The sequence below is a fragment of the Xiphophorus hellerii genome, chromosome 8 (assembly GCF_003331165.1).
Source record: "Xiphophorus hellerii strain 12219 chromosome 8, Xiphophorus_hellerii-4.1, whole genome shotgun sequence".
Lineage (NCBI taxonomy): Eukaryota > Metazoa > Chordata > Actinopteri > Cyprinodontiformes > Poeciliidae > Xiphophorus > Xiphophorus hellerii.
In genome coordinates this window covers 27,869,409-27,886,748 of record NC_045679.1, presented here as the reverse complement: position 1 = coordinate 27,886,748, position 17,340 = coordinate 27,869,409, and the positions used below count along the sequence as shown (strand labels likewise).

The 17,340-nt window shown below is 40.1% G+C and overlaps 2 protein-coding genes across 2 annotated transcripts in view; one reads left to right on the top strand and one right to left on the bottom strand.

Moving 5' to 3' along the window:
• Positions 1–6,199: 6,199 nt before the first annotated feature.
• Positions 6,200–7,430, bottom strand: LOC116724872 (keratinocyte differentiation factor 1-like). The gene has a single exon (XM_032570644.1). The coding sequence runs from the start codon at positions 7,323–7,325 to the stop codon at positions 6,243–6,245; it is 1,083 nt and encodes a 360-aa protein (XP_032426535.1). The 5' UTR covers positions 7,326–7,430; the 3' UTR covers positions 6,200–6,242.
• An 8,994-nt stretch (positions 7,431–16,424) lies between these two features.
• The window catches only part of xpo7 (exportin 7), a 28,432-nt gene continuing 27,516 nt past the window's right edge, over positions 16,425–17,340 (top strand). Inside the window, exon 1 of the mRNA XM_032569831.1 lies at positions 16,425–16,499. Coding sequence (XP_032425722.1) covers positions 16,467–16,499 — 33 coding nt within the window. The 5' untranslated portion in view covers positions 16,425–16,466. The remainder of the gene's footprint in view (positions 16,500–17,340) is intronic.

The window sequence follows — 17,340 nt, the reverse complement described above, 5'->3', positions numbered from 1 at the left end:
TTTTTTTACTTCTGAAACTCAGAAATTTTCAAACTTTTCCAGAAAAAACAACAACCTGAAATTCATCTAAAAATTTCCGAGTTGTTCTTTTCTTTCGGTTCTAATACACAGTTATAGATTTGATATGCTTTGATCATGAGGTGAGTTTTACAATTTTCCTTTTGTCCTGCTTCAGGTGCAGTGCTTAAGTCTTCTTTTGCTTTAAACTCTAAAAAATACGACTGAAAAAGCCACAGAGTAACTGCTTATGGCTGCCCAGTGTTATGAAGGGATCCTATTGGCTGCTGCTAAGAGACCTGAACAGCATCATTAGCCTCATGCCAAAGCTGCCTTATTCCAGGAAGTTCTGATCTTTTTACTGATTCAAATTGAATTAAAGTCACAGTGCTCTCTTGGCTGCACTGAGATTGCTTCTTCATGAACCCTCCAGGGTCGGAGCAGGAACATGTTTTGGATTGTTGAATCAAATCAGTTCTATTTACACAGCTCACTATCAAAAATAATTGACTGTGAGAGGAACACAGCATCAAACAGCGCCCTCTATCCTGAAATGTTGAGTTAGAAAAAAATGAACTAAAGACATCACAGGAAGAGAAAAACTCAACCAATTTTAGACTTTTGCTCCTGAGGATGTTCACAGAGAAATTGACAAAATAGTACATTTTTGGAATTAATAAGTAGATATGACAGAGACATTCAAATTTATTACCTCCGCAAACAACCAATCACAGAATGCAGGTCTAATAGTAGACGTGTAGAACAACAAACATACTGAAAATATCCAGCAAGTCCCATTGGTTCAGCACATGCAAACCAGGAAATACAGCCTTCTTTTACAGCTGAACACGTGCAGAATGTCTTATACGTGATATTGATATTATGTTGTGTCAGGTTTAAACACCTATTGAGACAGATTTAACAAACACAAGAAAGACAAGAGAGTTAGATTCTTTTGTACTCGCGAGGAGAACGGCCAGAGATGTTTTCAGTCACACATCTCTTCCGTTCTGAAAACATGTGTCCGTTCTCCCTTTTTATTGCTGTTAGGATCCCTGTTACAGAGAGCGTCTCAAAGGGGTGGGGAGAACACTTCAATCACATAATTGCAACGCAAATGCTAGTCACTAACAAAACACATGGTATCTACACACTAGATCATTCTGTTCCAGACACAGGATAACACAGAGCAAGTTGTACGTCTTCACAGCGATGGTTTTCTAGCTATCTAACAGGTCAAGGATGCAGAGGTTTCTGCTGTTGGAAACGATTGTCTCTGCTCTTCCTCAGAGAGGCCTTCTGAGAAAGGAATCAAAGTAATTATACAACACAGAAACATTCTTTATGCTAAGATGAAACAAATAAAGGCATATAAGACAAGAACATTATAAAGGCACATGAAACAACAAATATTTGATAATAATATATACAATTTACCTAACATGTTGTTTCAAATGTTTCTCCTTTCTTTATTTCAGTTGCATTGTGACATTTAGTTGAACATTCATTCCACTAAATGTCACATTTATTATTTATTATATATTATTTATTGGTACCATTTCTTGCTTTTGTGTTAGGTTTGTGTAAATAATGTTTACTTCTTTTTTTAACTTTGACTATCCATTTCCTTGGTATGGATGGTGTCTGTTATTGCGCAATAGCCAGCCCCGCCCACTCCTCACAACTTCTCCTGGGCTGACTACTGACCAGTTCTCTGTCTAACAGGTCCGGAAAATCTCTAAGACCTGGGTATTACCCTAAAAGTGATCTATAAGAGATAGTCTATTTAAACTGGTGGCGAAAGCGATTCGTCTAGCTCTAACTACCTCCAATCCAGAATCTACAACCCTTTACAGTTAAGGAACAATCAGCTGAGTAGCCCTCGCAGTTGCATAATTCCAATAACCGCTCCTGTTAACGGTAGCTCGCTTTCTAAAATATAACTCGCTCTTGGAACCGACTAGATTAAATTTAGTGACTTAGATATAAGTCCCAGGGTCGTTATTTACACTCACTAAAGGAAATTATGAAGCCTCCTATTTACTAGAATCATGTACATTAGTTTTACCTCAAATAAGAGAACAGAAAAATAATTTAAGTGACTCAATTCATTCCAATGTCCACCAACCTCATTAGAATTTTATAATTTAAATGTATTAAGCAAGCTTAAGCAGGGATATGTGACATACAAATCAATAATTAATTGCATATAATTCAAGAGCAGTATAATAAAATCAACATGTATAACCATACTATCCTGTCTCTTTTCCCTAACCTATGTCGCAGTTTCTGAGATGGAATTTTTATGGAGCAGAAGCAACTCACACCCAGTTGATGGTGAATCTTGGCAACGGAAACATCCAGAATCCTTGGTCAGAGTCTTTGTCCTTATGTAGAAAAATCCTCCTCAGAATAGAACAAAGCAGAGCGGATCCAAATCCTTCGAAAACCCAGCTCTTTATCCCTCAGGGACCTTTGTCTTTCCTCCAAGTCCGTTGCAGAGTTTGAGAAAGTTGGGTGGGGCAGGGCCGACGATCGAATCAGCAACCCGGGCTTTTCTTTCTCTCTCTGTATTACATTTGAATCTATTTCAGACCATCACTTAATCACTATTTAACCATTACCTTGCCAGAATTAATCACATCTCTTACTTATTATAAATCATCAAATATAATCATTACACTGTTATTATCATTACAGATCATTTTTCAGATATACATTTCAGAAAGTTATTGAGTGATTACTTAACCTGTATTTTACCAAGTGTATTCGTACATATTCAACTTAATTATTATTTTAATCAAAACACAAGATTGCTTTCTCGCTCTGGCCTTTATGCGCCTTTTCTGCGTGTACCTGGAAAGATCTCACAACCCCATGCCAGTTTTCTTGACAATGGTGAAATTGCTCAAGGTATAAAAGCCAGCTTCTTTGGCTCTCTGTAAAATGATGTTGGTGTAAATGTGACCTGCAGTTCCTGAATAAATCCACCTCAACTGCATTTTTGTTGTCATGCCTCATTCTAAACACTGAGCCTCTGCGTGACAGGCCCTTTGTCTCCTCTTCAGCTGATTTTTTTTTTTTTTATGTTTCTTGCTGAAGGTGACATACATTATCAGGAATGATTTTAGAATTGTTGTTAGCATAGTGCAGGCATGTGGTGGTAGAAGTCAGCGGAGTATTCAGCACATATCAAAGTTCCCCACAGGGGGGAAAACACATCATCAGGACCTCAGGAGGTTCACATTGTTTCTATTAGCAGTGCTGCTTGGAGTCCACAGAGCTTCTGCTCTGGGCGACTCCTTCACATGTGTGTAACACACAGCACTCGCGTGCATGCTCATAAGTTCTAGTGTTTTGCATGCTGAGCTGGAATTAAGTACAACTAACAAGTTGCTAAACTCGCTCTGTTCTTGTGATCATAACAACCATCAGCAGAGCTAAAATTAAGCTCATCTGTCTGTTTTTGTGAAAGCCTCCATAAACTGAAGTCAAACAGAAGGCCATTCTGGATGCTGTAATCATTATGTGCGCACACACACACACACACACACCCGCATGCGTACACAAACACAGCAACTTTATCACCAACACGCCCTCACATACACACACAGTAAGAAGAACAAACTGCATTTGTGACCCACACTCAATCTCACAGCAGAGTTAAAGTAAAGTATTTTTGTACATTAATTAGAATTATAGAGGTAACTGAAAACCAAACAAATGGGATAGACAAATAAATGATTAAAATGTAATGTCATTAGATATTACATTTTACAGTAATCATTTAATCATTATCCCCCTAAAAAAAATAAATAAATAAAAAAACACCCCAGGAAAACAAACAAAACAAAAATACAACTTTTATTCTTTTGTCTTGTTTTCTGTTTTGTGAAAAAAAAGCATTACATTATTATACAGAATTTAGTTTGTTTTATCCCAGTGGTTCCCAAAGTGTGGGGCGCTGCAGTGCCATTGCAGGGGGGGGAGTGGTATAGATGAATGACAAAAAAAGAAGTTACACAAAAGTGTTTCACTGTTAAGATGGTTTGTAGTTTGTTTTGTTGAAAGCTGAAATATAAAATGAACTTCAGTGGAGTTTGAAAACAAAATATGTGTATAGATTTATGTCTGGTTGAACGATGTGTGTGTCCAGTTGATTTTTTTTGGGGGGGGGGGGGGGGGGGGGGGGGAATTGTAATCAGGGGGCCCAGAAAATCTTTGGGAACCACTGTTCTAATCTTTGACAGAATTTTTGCATTTTGAGTTTTAACATGTTTACAAACATTTATGCCACTTAAAGCTCATTAACAATGTAGTAAAAATGAGAGATGAAAAAGTAATATCTGAGATTCATGACATTTGCTAAAACATGCTTTGAATAAAATATAAATATATGTAAAGAATAGTTACATACCTGTCGCCATTGACAGTTGGGGTTTTCACAAATTATTTCAGTCAGTTTGTTAAATGAAACAGTTACTAAATTAACAGAGACTTTTGACTGTGTTACTTACAATTTTAATTTTGCTGTTTGGCTTGATGTGATCATCATTTATGAATCTTCCAAGTCTTGCTGTATCTTTACTGCCATCAATGCTGAAAAAAAGAGATTAATTATACTTATTCCTGGGCTTAGATTCAAAGTTTGGACGTTCATGCAGTTGTACTCACCAGAAGTTTTGTCCTTGGAAGTTGTAGAAATATAAAAATGCTGCATCTTCAGCGGAGTACTCTTTAACCAGGTCCTCTCCTTCAGAGCCAGAGATATGTCTTCCAACATACTCCAGCAAGAATTCTCCTGGCTCAATGTTTTTGGTGGCAATAACTCCATAACCTGAAGAACATGACCAGGGTTTCATTGAGCTTTGCATTTACAGTCCCACAATGTTCAAACTGGCTGAACCTTCCTTGAGAACACATAATAGTTTTACAGATAATAAACACAGACTGCAGCAACATGCAGCTCAGTGTCGTACTCCACACTAGTAGAGTGTGGAGTACTCTCACACTCTACTACTCTACTCTACAAATGAGGTTAAAGAACCAAATGAGGTTCTTTAAAAGTAGAACCTGCTTCAGGGTATTAAACAGAAAACGTTGTATTCTCAAACAAAAGCATACATGTGACTTAATAAAAAGATAGAAATCTATTAATATTTTTGCTTTACAGATTAAGTAAAACACAAGGGAGGAATTTGGTAAAGTGTGGAACTTACCTGTTGTTATGAGCTCAAAACGAAGAGCAGAAAAATCTCCAAGCTGGTTTTTGTCCTCCAAAATGTTTTGTCCTCCAAAATAACATATAGTGGAGGGGAAGTTTTCCTCGATTCAATAAACACGTAAAAAACAGTCTGATAATGTTACGGTAAATCAAACGTTAGTGCAATCACAATATATATCCACTTCCGCACCATTGATTCGTTCATGTTAAATCCTCTCGCTGCTGCTCTATTCCCGTGTTCTACTGCGTGACTGATCCCCTTGAGCTTAAACTCTGCGTCGTAAGCATGTCTCTTAATAGGAGCCATTTTGGGGTCTTTACACAAAACCCAGCGTGCACCGCGCGCTTCTTCTTCTACGGGGGAAAATGAAGTCGGCGGCTGCTTATCGTAGTTGCGAGACCTGTTGTGGCTCAATATTGGTCCATATATAAGGCGCACCGGTTTTTAGGTGCGCCTTATAGTGCGGAAAATACGGTACATCAAAATATGGTTTTTAACAATATAGTCTGCGGGTGAAACAAACCAAAGTGTCCCTCAGCAGTCAAGCAAAATGGTAGGAGACATTAAGCTGTACATGCAGAATAAGGCAACTTGTATAAACAAAAACAAAGATAAGAACGAGGACGGTTCTGTCCTGCTCTGGCCTCCTGAATACTGAGCCTTTACTGTCTGAACCTAAAACACTGCGTGGATAAAAAAACCAAAAAAAAACTCACATCCCTCTGCCATGAGAAAATGACACAATAACAAAAGAAAAGCTCCTCTGTTGGTTGTTTTTAAAGGAAAGATTAAAAAAAATATTAAGACCAATATAAGGAGAACTATACCACGTAGGATAAAGTTGCTCTGCTCAGTAAAAGTATAAATGAAAGGAGGCTACATGATTTTTCAGCATATAGACATTTGAATCTCTGCGTAGCCTTTCAAATCAGCAGAGGAGCTCTTTGAAGAGTTTGTCCCGGTGTTGTGCTGGTAGGGAGAGTAGGCTGTGGAAGTGCTGGAGGAATATGTCCTTGAGCCTTATTGTCTCATTTTCCTCACCAGCTCGTCTGACGGCGTTTGCTCAGACACTTTCACCTCTGGAAAATCACTGCTCATGAAGGTTTGGGTCATGGTCTCGTTGCCGCTTTCGGGCAGAGTCCCGTCGTTCCTGCCGTTAGGACGCTGGTGGCTGGCCTTCTTCTTGGCCTTCCTCGTGCTGATGCGGATGACCCCATGCGCCAGCTTGCACTCGGCCTCCTGCTCCTCCAGGTTGTAGTTCTGGGCAATGTTGGAGATAAGGTCGCTTATCTCGTTCGTCTTGCGGATGAAAGAGGAATCGGACGTACACTTGGCGAGCTCTTCGATCTGATGGAAGGCGTACAGCTCCAAGAGCTTCTTGGTGATAAGAGAGTCAACGTCTGTGGTGTCGCACGGGTCGTCCAAGTCGTAGCAGTCGTTAGACAAGAGGCTGGTGTTGCTGATCAGTCTCTGGCTTTCCCCTTTTGCGGGAGGACGGGTCCGTTTGGAAGGATTCACTGGATAATTTACAATCTCACCTCTAAAACGAACGTCTTGGTAACGGAAACTTTCGCTGGTGGGTAACCTGGCAGATTTGGTGGGCTTGCTGGGCTCCATGGAGACACCACAGGTTGGGTTGGTCAGAGCCATGCCGTTAGAAGGCTCACTGCCTGATTTGGGTGGGTGGTCTGTTGAGCTCTCGTTAACAGGCAGAGAGAGCTCTCGGCTGCCACAACAGCCACAATTGAGCATACCGCAGAGCAAGGCCTTGCAGGCACTCCAGCCCATAGAGGGGCAGGAGCTCCATGAGGGCCTGCTGGCCGGCGCGCTGTCATCCAATCCTGGAATAAATCCTATAGTCTCTGAGCCCCGGGCCGTGCCGTTTCTCGGGTATGTTCTACTGGTGCCATTCTTGCTCTCCGAATGCCGGGGGTGGTCGTTGTGGTGCTCGCGGAAATGTCCCCCATGAAGATCTCTGAGGTCACTTAAGCCCGTGCTCTCCCTGTATATAGTTCGACTTGGTTTGTGGTTGCCCTGAGAGGTGAAGGTGTGGTGCTTTGAATGACAGGACGTCTGGGGAGCCCCTGAGCTGTGGCTAGGCATGGCTCAAAACGCCCGGGGCCGCATAAGCAGAAACTGTTGTGGTTGTGCTCGCTGGTGAGCGAACCGCGGAAGTCTCACACCGACACAGCTCCTGCTGCTAGAGCCTCAAACCGCCTCAAAAGTGTCGACAGGACCAGGCACTTCCAGGTGAGTCACTGTTTCATCCAACAAGCGACAATGAAACAGTCGAAGCCCGGAGTCCGGCGCCGCCACCGCACGAGATCACCCAGCACATAAAAACAGTCTCTTCTGGTCAAAAAAAGAAAAAGCGAGTCCCTGGAGCTGCCGAGCGTTTCCCAGTACTTCGTTGAAAGAAATCAAAGTTTGAGTTTTGTCCTCTCAGATGTGGCTGTGCTCAGCAATTCCAACAGATCCTCAAAAATCTGTAGTGAAAACAGTAGAAAATGTGAGATCTGTTCTGTCCTTCTGGAAAGAAGAATGCCTCTTTCTGCAAGGAGCCCAGATTATATGCAGTCCTCTCTGAATCCAGGACATTCAAAAGAACAAAAGAGTGAACGGTTGCATTTGTTTTTAAATGGTGGTACTCAACTTCTGCACTAAGCAAACGACTGGGGGCCTTATCTACATCACAAGTGTGAAACTGAAGGCCCACAGGCCAAATGTGGCATTGAGAGGTTTAAATGTCAATGTATGTGTTTTATGCTCTGTGTCTTTGGAAGGACAAACAGCAGATCTTCAGCCACTTTAAGAGGCTTTGGGAGAACAAACCCTCACCAGTAACACCAGTAAGAGGAATAGTGTGCTCTCAAAGTAGGAAATAACAAAAGGCATGGCTTCTTTCACCTGCATTTACATCTGGTAGCTGTTTAATTGTTGTCCCAGGATGAGTTCAATCTGGCTTCTAGAGAGGAGGAGGGGCTGGCTAAATGTTCTATGTTAATTGGGATTGTCCAGACTTGCATATAAATTAGTGGTGCTCCGGGCCCAATGCCAGAGTAAAGTACTCTGATTTGGTGCAAAGTGGGAGAGGTAAAACACTACTAAGTTATTTGCTGAGCCTCCAAAAAACAACAAAACAAATTATCAAAAGAAATCCCAGTTTGGAGTGGAGGTCACTCTAGAGTTTTCTGTTGTCCGTCCTTTTAACAAACTGTGTTAAAAAAGATCCTGTCAGTTCATTTTTTTCCCCATCAAATTTTTAGATGGTGCTAATGATATGTAATTGCATTTCATTTTTATTCTGCTCAATCAATATTCAACAATTGGAAGAGAAAATGCACATTGTGTCATTATCAAACTTAATATATTTAACTTTTCTCTGCAGTGATGACATTTTGAAATGCAATATTTCACCAGTTGAAGTTTTTAGATGTTGGCAAGACTGTTCATATCAGTGGTTCAGCTGTTCTAGATCCGCTCCAACGTCTCTGGTCCATAACTCTTCAACATGCTGTCATCAGCTCTCAGATAGTGTCCGGATCAGAGATGATACTGTGATGGAAATTGTTCTATTGTTCTGTTCTGTTTGTTGATATAGTGACCTTTGAGATTTTCTCTGTGCATAAAGTTGGAACTGTCTGCACATCTGCACCAAGTGGTCAGGTGTGTGTAATCTATCAAAATGGTCGCCAGATTATTCCATCACATTGAAAAAAAAAAACAGTCAAAGACAGAAAATATTTGTCTTGCTTTGTAAACACAGGGGATACTAAACAAACGGTTTTAATTAAGCAGTTTACTGTTTTCATTTTTAGACTATTAGAGCAAGCAGTGTAACTTCTCCTGTTTTCAGATTTTGTCATTTAGGATTAGCCAGATGCCCACGCCTTCAGGAAGCCATCATTCCTCAGCAACTAGAGCCCAGACTCTCTAGATTAAGCAAAGTGTGCAACTAGAGGGTGGTTGTTACCAGGATGGTCTGGAATGTGCGGAGCAGGGTGGAACTGTGTGCTCATTGTACAGTGCAGTCAATCAATTAATCAATCAAATTTTATTTGTATGGCACATTTCAGCAGCAAGGCATTTCAAAGTGCTTTACATCATATCAAACACAGAAACACAATGCAACATAGAATCAACAATCAAAACACGACATTAAGTCAAGTTCCATCAATAAATTTGTAATTTATTACGTTTCAAATACAATTCTAAACAGGTGGGTTTTTAGTCTAGATTTAAAAGAAGTCAGTGTTTCAGCTGTTTTACAGTTTTCTGGAAGTTTGCTCCAAATTTGTGGTGCATAGATGCTGAAAGCTGCTTCTCCTCGTTTGGTTCTAGTTCTGGGGATGCAGAGCAGAACCAGAACCAGAAGACCTGAGAGGTCTGGAAGGTTGATACAACAACAGCAGATCTTTAATGTATTGTGGTGCTAAGCCGTTCAGTGATTTATAAACTAACAACAGTATTTTAAAGTCTATTCTTTGAGCTACAGGGAGCCAGTGGAGGGACTTTAAAACTGGTGTTATGCAGTGCGTTTGTTACAGTCTAATGAACATCTGGACCTGACTTTCTTTCCCATCTATTCCTCTATTTAGACTATAATAAGTAGATTAACCCAACGTCACATGTTTTTTTTTTTGTGGCTCTCTGTCAGTATTGCATGTTTTCTAAATCAGTCTACAGAATATTTTCCCCAAAGTTATCAAGACGTTGTTTGTAAAATGTGAGACAGGCCTTTATGTTCTTTTTGGTCAGCTATGGTTTTGGCCTTGGAACTGTCCAAGCGAGTCTATTTGTGTTGAATCTTGAACTTTGACCTTAACCGAGGCAGCAGAGCTTTAGATGTTGTTCTGGTCTTAAGTGACGTCCTGGATGAGTCGCCTTTGAGCTTTTGGAGTAATCATGTTCAGTTGGCTCCTCAGAAAGGTTCTCTGTTGTTGTTGTGGATGTTTCTCTCTGAACATCCAAAGACTTTAACATAACCTTTCCAGACTGATAGATAGTGACTCGCTGACTTGGTGTCTCATCTGTTGATTTAATTTTGATCAAACATGATGTGTTGCTTTGTGAGGTCTTCCAGCCTATCTCATGTTGTCAGACTGGTTCTGTTTAAGTAATAACTCTACAGCTTTTGTTGTAATCAGACCTGAAGCCGAACAAAAATCTTTGCATAATTTGATTTAGAAAGGAGGTAATGACTTTGTTCTTATGAGGCCAGTTTGGTTTGGTCTGTTTTACTTTATAAATAAAATCCTTTAAAACTGATCTTACTAACTCATGTAATCTTTGTTTTGCTACATTTATTTGATGATTTGAAATATTTAAATTAGTAATAAAAACAAAAGAGAAGATATATGTTATGTGAATACTTTAAAAAAACAATATTAGTTAAACAAAGTGAACACAAGGTTTATGTTTATCTGTAGAAGGTATTTTCTTGTTTCAAAAATAACTGAGCACCAAAGATGATCAAATCTAGATTGTATCTTCTACAGTATGGTCTGTCACTGAGGTTTTTAGTTTCAGGTGATTTAATTACACTGTTGAATAAAAAATAATAATAATAAAAAAAGAGTCAAATTATAATTGTTCAATATTTCTCAGTCATGCACATCATCTTTGCTCTTATACACTCAAGAAGCCTATTACTTCTGCACAGTAACAATATCTGGCTCATCAAGAGATGTGACACCCCCCCCACACACACACACAAACATGCATAAACATTAAGCAATGAGACACTGAAATCTAAACGGCGGAAAGTTCTGATTAGTTTATCCACAGATTATATCAAACAGAAGAGGATGTTCAGGAGCTGCAGCCTGAAGCCAGCAGCAGATCCTCTTCTGATCTGATCAGCTCTGTGATGTCTAACGGCTCTGCAACAGGCATAAGGAGAGACAAAGACAGGCTTCTGGTGGGGGGTTTTCTTTGTCACCAAGGAGGTGGAGCTCAGACAGTGCATACCTCAGTTATCAGGAGTTGCTGTTGGGAAGCCAATAGTTTGTCTGGTGGTTTAAACTCAGAGGTGATCCTACACTGTTTTATTTTGACGGAGCGTTTTTTTTCTTCTTTGGGAAAATGAAATACTTTTCTGTCAGCATCTAGGGTACAAAACCAGAACTAAAACATTTATTTGGAGATCCTAGTTTTGTGAATAAGTACTTTATGAAAGAAATGTATTAAAATACCTAATTATCGGTCTGGAGCAGGAGCCTGTAACTCCAGTCTTTGAGGATTGGTCACCTGTAACTGTAACTGGACCAACCACACCTGAATCAAATGGCTGGATCACTTCCTCAGTGTGCAGTTCATGAAAAAAGTTTGTGTACTGGGGAACTTGGTTACTGAACAGGGAACAGATGGCTGATTAGAAACAGATTGCAGGTGTGAGGGGAGAGAGCTGAGACAGAGAGTACACTAACTGGGTAACCAGGAAAATTAATCTACACATAACACAAACTAGGTTAACTAAGAAAGGACTGAACTAAAGTAAAACAGAAACAAGGTTGGTCTAGTCAAATAAAGAGACTAAGGAACAGAATAGAATGAGAAGAGAATCAACAAATAAAAATCCCAAAACAACCCACGTCCTGACACATTTTCTCTTGCTGATCCCATGTGTGCATGATTCCAACAGAAACGGTGTGCAAGCATGTTTTCCCAGGCGAAGAAACCCACAGGCTTTCATCTGCAGACTTCTGTCATGTCAGAACGTCCTACTGAGAGCCTCTGTTCTTTAATGAATTACACAGCAGGTGAGTGGACACCAACATACACATGCTGGAAACCATGCATGTAGGTGTGTGTGTGTGTGTGCGTGTGTGTGTGTGTGTGTCTTTGCATGGTTGAAAACACTAATGTCTGAGGCAACAATGCCCCCTGCAGCCTGCTCTGCTTTGAACTGCAGAAAGAAAATACTTTCTGCTTGTGGTTGATTTTCAGGTTAATTAAAGTTTGCCCAGAGTTTTGCACACAAAAGTGTTGAGAGTCTTTATGCTAAAACAGAGTAGTGAGGCACAGTGAGACGAACATCAAAGAGCAGATTTAGATGCAGCTTTACCTCAAACAGCAACGGAATGCAGTGAAGAACCTTTTTGTGATGATGAAATGTTAAAGAGATCGGAGCAACCCGACACAGCAGGAAGGCGGCTAGTCAGCTGGAAGAGCAGAGCCAGACGGTCTGACTGATGTGGGATCAGTGCTACACATGAGGGATCTGCTGTTAAAGTAGAGCGATGTGACCTTAGAAGGATCCTACCATGAGAACAGAGCAGCTAGCATTAGGAAAGGCACAGACACCATGGAGAAGTGCTTGATTTCTTCTTCTAGTTTCTGAAGAAATGGAATTGTTGTCTTAACAACAATATATATATATATATATATATATATATATATATGTGTGTGTGTGTGTGTGTGTAATATGTACTCACCTGCATCATTGTTCTCTATTGGATCCTGGCCTCTTGCCCTGCCACTGTTTTGATAATCAGATATACTTTCTAATTTCTAAAACTTTTCTTTCCCTTTTCTATTCTGATGTGAGGAGCATTCACATCTCAAAAGTCTTGAGACCGGAAGCTCTGTCTAGCCAAAACAGCAAAGAGTAACATCATTAAACCTTTTCAGTTTGAACCACAGCACATTGAAATCGATGGATGATTTTAATTTCTACATCGAAATCATCTCTTGTGATTTCGATGTAGAACACACACATGCAGAGACGGCCATTTTACTTTAGCATACAAGAGATATGGATGAGTTTCTGCTCCATCATTTGTAATAAACTTCATAGTTATACATGTTATACATTCCTAATACATCACCCATAGTCAATAAATCAGAAGGACAATTGATTCCACCGTTTTCTTTTATTCAAAAAGAAAATGTTTATTTCTAACATGTTGATAAACAATTCTCAGCACCTGCATTCATCTAAAGCCACAGTTCATGATTCAATGATTTAATCTCTGCTGATTAAATCAGAACAGAAAGAGAACTATCAGAGAAATCACAGGATGGCTTAACAAACGACAGGAAACCACTTTGTTTGTTTCTGAGTAATATTCATCCAGTTTGATATTTACTGATTAGGTCGGACTTATCTCGTCTCTTCTGGTTCTTTTAATTTGAAAAGAACAAGAGGCGTCGACAGTGCCTCTCTGAGACGTTACTGTTTGCTGCCCCCAAGTGGCTAAAACAGGAGCTACACTAATCTGCTGCCCAGTACATCCATGATCATCTTGGATGTACTCGAGGCCTCCTGGACACCATTTAAGAAAATGTAACATTTTGATTTACAACTAAAGCTTTTCAGTGTTCATAGTTTATGTGAATTAAGATGTATTTTAGCATGAAATAACCACAATTTAAGATACATATTTAAAAGTGTGCGTAGTGGGGTTTTTTGTTGTTTTTGTTTGCAGCACTGCTTCTTCTTTCTTTGATACACTTTTGTCATACTGAAGACATTTAAATCAGTTCACGTGTTTCAACACCTTTATTAGTAAATATATTAGAATTATGAAAGGACTCGTTATTTTCACTAAGTTTCAAACATTCTGGAGTTACTTTTTCCTTCTATCACAGTGGAGCATGACCAAATACTAACCACTTTGTTTCTGGACTGTTAGAAGAAGTTACTGGAGTATGTTTTCATCTCACGCTTTCTTCTTGGGAAGAATTAAGAGAAGCTTGAGAAGTGTTCGTTTTTGTCTGCTTTTCTGTTGCCTAAAACAACTGGGAGGATTTATCAGAGAGAAACATTTTGCTGCTGTCTGCTACAGTCCATCCATATCTCTGCAGGATAAAAACTAGCTAGACACCCGGAAGGAAATTGCAAAGTTGTAGTCCATGGAGAAGGCTGTCTGCAGAAAGATGTGGTGCTAACTCCATGACTTTTTATCTAATATTCTCAGAGCGTGTCGTGACATATGCTGAAGCAGGAGGGGTGTCTCCAGGTGGGCTGTAAAAGGTGTGTGTCAATACAAATCTCACTCAACTACAGGAACCCAAGTGGACTGTTCATCTTCGGGTGAAGTATGAGGGACTCAAGGGACTGACAGACAGCCTGGCACCATGACAAACAGTCCACCCCGTGCAACTGTCTTGGGGCAAGGCTGAAAAGTAAATCACATTCTTTAGATCTGTTGAGACGTTTAACAGGATGGAAGAGACCTAATGGGTACCGACTGCACTTTGACGAAACAGCTAGGCCAGCACTGAGCAGAGCTGTCCCCTCTTCAACACCAGCACTAAGCATTATGTAATGAAAACTTCTGTAATCACAACGGAGGCCCCGATGTCTTTGCTGATCATTTGTTGCTAGTTTTCTGAACAAGGAAAGACACAAACTTACCGTATCACGGCAACACAAACCAAGAAAAAAATAAGATGGTAACAAAAGACCAAAACCAAGTATGTAACTTTTATTTAAAAAAATTTTAAAAAGTTTTTTCTTTCTTTGTTAAAACTGTCACCATGTTCTTACAGTATATAATATGAGACACATAATCTGTGAAGAAGAAAAAAAAAGAAGTGGTTCTGGTCTCCAGAATCAGAACCAAACATGCAGAAGCAGCATTCAGCTTCTATGTACCACAAATCTGGAACAAACCTCAGGAGAACTGCAAATTGTTATCAATACAATACAATACAATTCATGATGGCATTTGACAAAATCTAATGTTTATTTGTTGATTATTGATTACCATGTTATCATGTAAACAGCAACCAATTATGTGCAAAGCACTTTGAACTCTTATTGCTGAAATGTAAAAAAAAAAAAAAGAAGTAGAAGAAAATTGACTTCCATCTGCAGGAGAATGACAACTTCAGAGAATTATTTTGTTTCCAGCAAGACGATGACTTGAAGCAACCAGTTGAAGCTACACAGAGACTGATGGTATATATTCCACTGGGCTTTGACAGGAGTGGCCCAGTCAAAGCCCAGACCTCAACCCAAAATAGAATTTGTGGCAGGACCTGAAAAGCGCTGCTCACAGCTGATCCCCACCAACCTGACAGAGTTGGAACAATTTAAGACTAGAGGAAAACTGATGAGGAGTTTTCCTGCTCAACTGGCCTGATAGAAACTGATCTGTATTTATGCAGTTACTTATTCTATGTTACATATTTTTATTTGCCATTATTTTCTAGAGATCAGATTTTACGTTGACATTAAATGGTTTTTTTGTTAAAAAAAATAAAGAAAAAATGTTAGTCATGACTGATTTATAAGAGCAATAAAAAGGATGTAACAAAAAAAAGGGTTGAGTTCTTTTAAGAGACACTGCATGCTCTGGAGAGAGGAGGAATGAAAGTCTGTGGAAGCAAGACCAATGATGTGTGTAAATGACAGGGAAACAGGAACCCGTGGTTTACTATACATCACAAAAGACGCACAAGAGACATTAAAAAGAGTGAAGGAAGAGAGAAGTGAATAGAGACAAGTATCAGGGTGGAAAAAGGATAGGTCAAAAATAAATTGAATTGGAATGAACAAAATGAACAGGTTTAGAAAGAAGTTTATCAGAGGTACAACTCAGGTTGAGCAGTTTGGAAACAGTTTGAACATGTGCAGAGATTTTTAGGTGGGGAAAAGGCAGAAAACTGTTACATAATGGAGCTACAGAGAGGAGTAAAACATGGAGTCTACAGAAAAGGTTTATTAATGTAAAGGAAGACATGCAGAATGCTGGTGTGACAAAGAAGAATGCTACAGACAGGACGAGATAGAGGAAGATGATCCACCCAAATGTCTGTATGGTCATCTGGATATTTATGATTATCAGCTAAAATGTTTAAAAATACAAAATAAAATCACTACAAAACTTAAAATCTTTAACTAACTTAAGCAATAAAAAATGTAAAGAATTATAATTTGGATTGTGGAGCATGGATGTGTAAATTAATTTTAAATTTAAAACTCTGCCAACTTAATTGTGTTACATGGTTAATGTTTCATTTGTTGGTATTGTTGTGTTGTAGTCTTTGTTGTAGCTGAATTAAGTTAGTCTTATATTGACCATATTTTGACAAGATGTACTGGTTTATTGCTATGTTGCGGTGGTTTCGTAACATATTGGTGGGTTTTCTTGTTACTGAGATTTCTTCAACTTTATTACATTAAGGCTGTTTCATTGATCCTGCTTTGTGATGCGAACAACTGAATTTCGAGCCGCCACCAGAAGGGGCGCTGTTGTCTCCTAACATACCCATAAGCGGAGGAGTGAGAGGTGCATGAAATGGAGAAAAATGGCGGATCATGTGCAGGTAAGTAGAGGTTTCATGTTTTTGTTACCGACAGTTTGTTCTAGAGCGGGAAGATGAGGTTGAACCTTGATCCAGATGCGGTGGTGCAGGTACGGAGCCGGTGTGCAGCGCCAGGGAATGCGGTGGGCGTCGGAACGCGGGACTGTGGGCAGTAAAAGAAAGGATGAGGCAGCCTGTGTTGACTCGTGGCCTGCTGTCATTGCGTTAGCTTGTGTTAGCTGCTGGACGGAACGAAAACAGACACTGTGGTGGCGTGCAGTTCCAGTCTGTGGGGTTCCAAGTGTCTGTTTTAGCTGGTGGTTTACCACTACCGGCATGATAGCGTGCATTACTTGCGTGTTTTGGGGAAATAAACAGTAAAACACAAATGGCTGACTGTGTGCCACTAGCTTTCAGGCTAACATGCAGGGGTTAAGTGCGAGTTGGCGCCAATATGTTCCACATTAGAGGCATTTTTCCTGTCAGGAGCAGCGGACCGGTGTGACGCCGGAGACTTTGCCGTTGGGATAAAACGTTATTTTCGTCTCTGTTGTTAGCTATCCGGACGCTGATGCATGCTAAGCTAACACTAGCTGCAGCCAGACGTCAACTTCTCCCGCCCGAGCTCTTTGAAAACATAACCCAGTGTGTTGAAATGTTTGTCAGTGAAAATGACTTCATCTTCACGGGATGAGGGAAAGGGGAAGTTGTTGTCAAGGCACCGGGGAGGTTTTCCCCCTGTGTGCTGTTACCGGAGGGAGCTTAGCGGTGCGGTGTTGTGATGTGTAGCCCGCTCTGTTGCTTCGTGTTCGGGTCCGGACACATGTGTAAGGAATCTCAGACGGGACAGCGCTCAACTTTC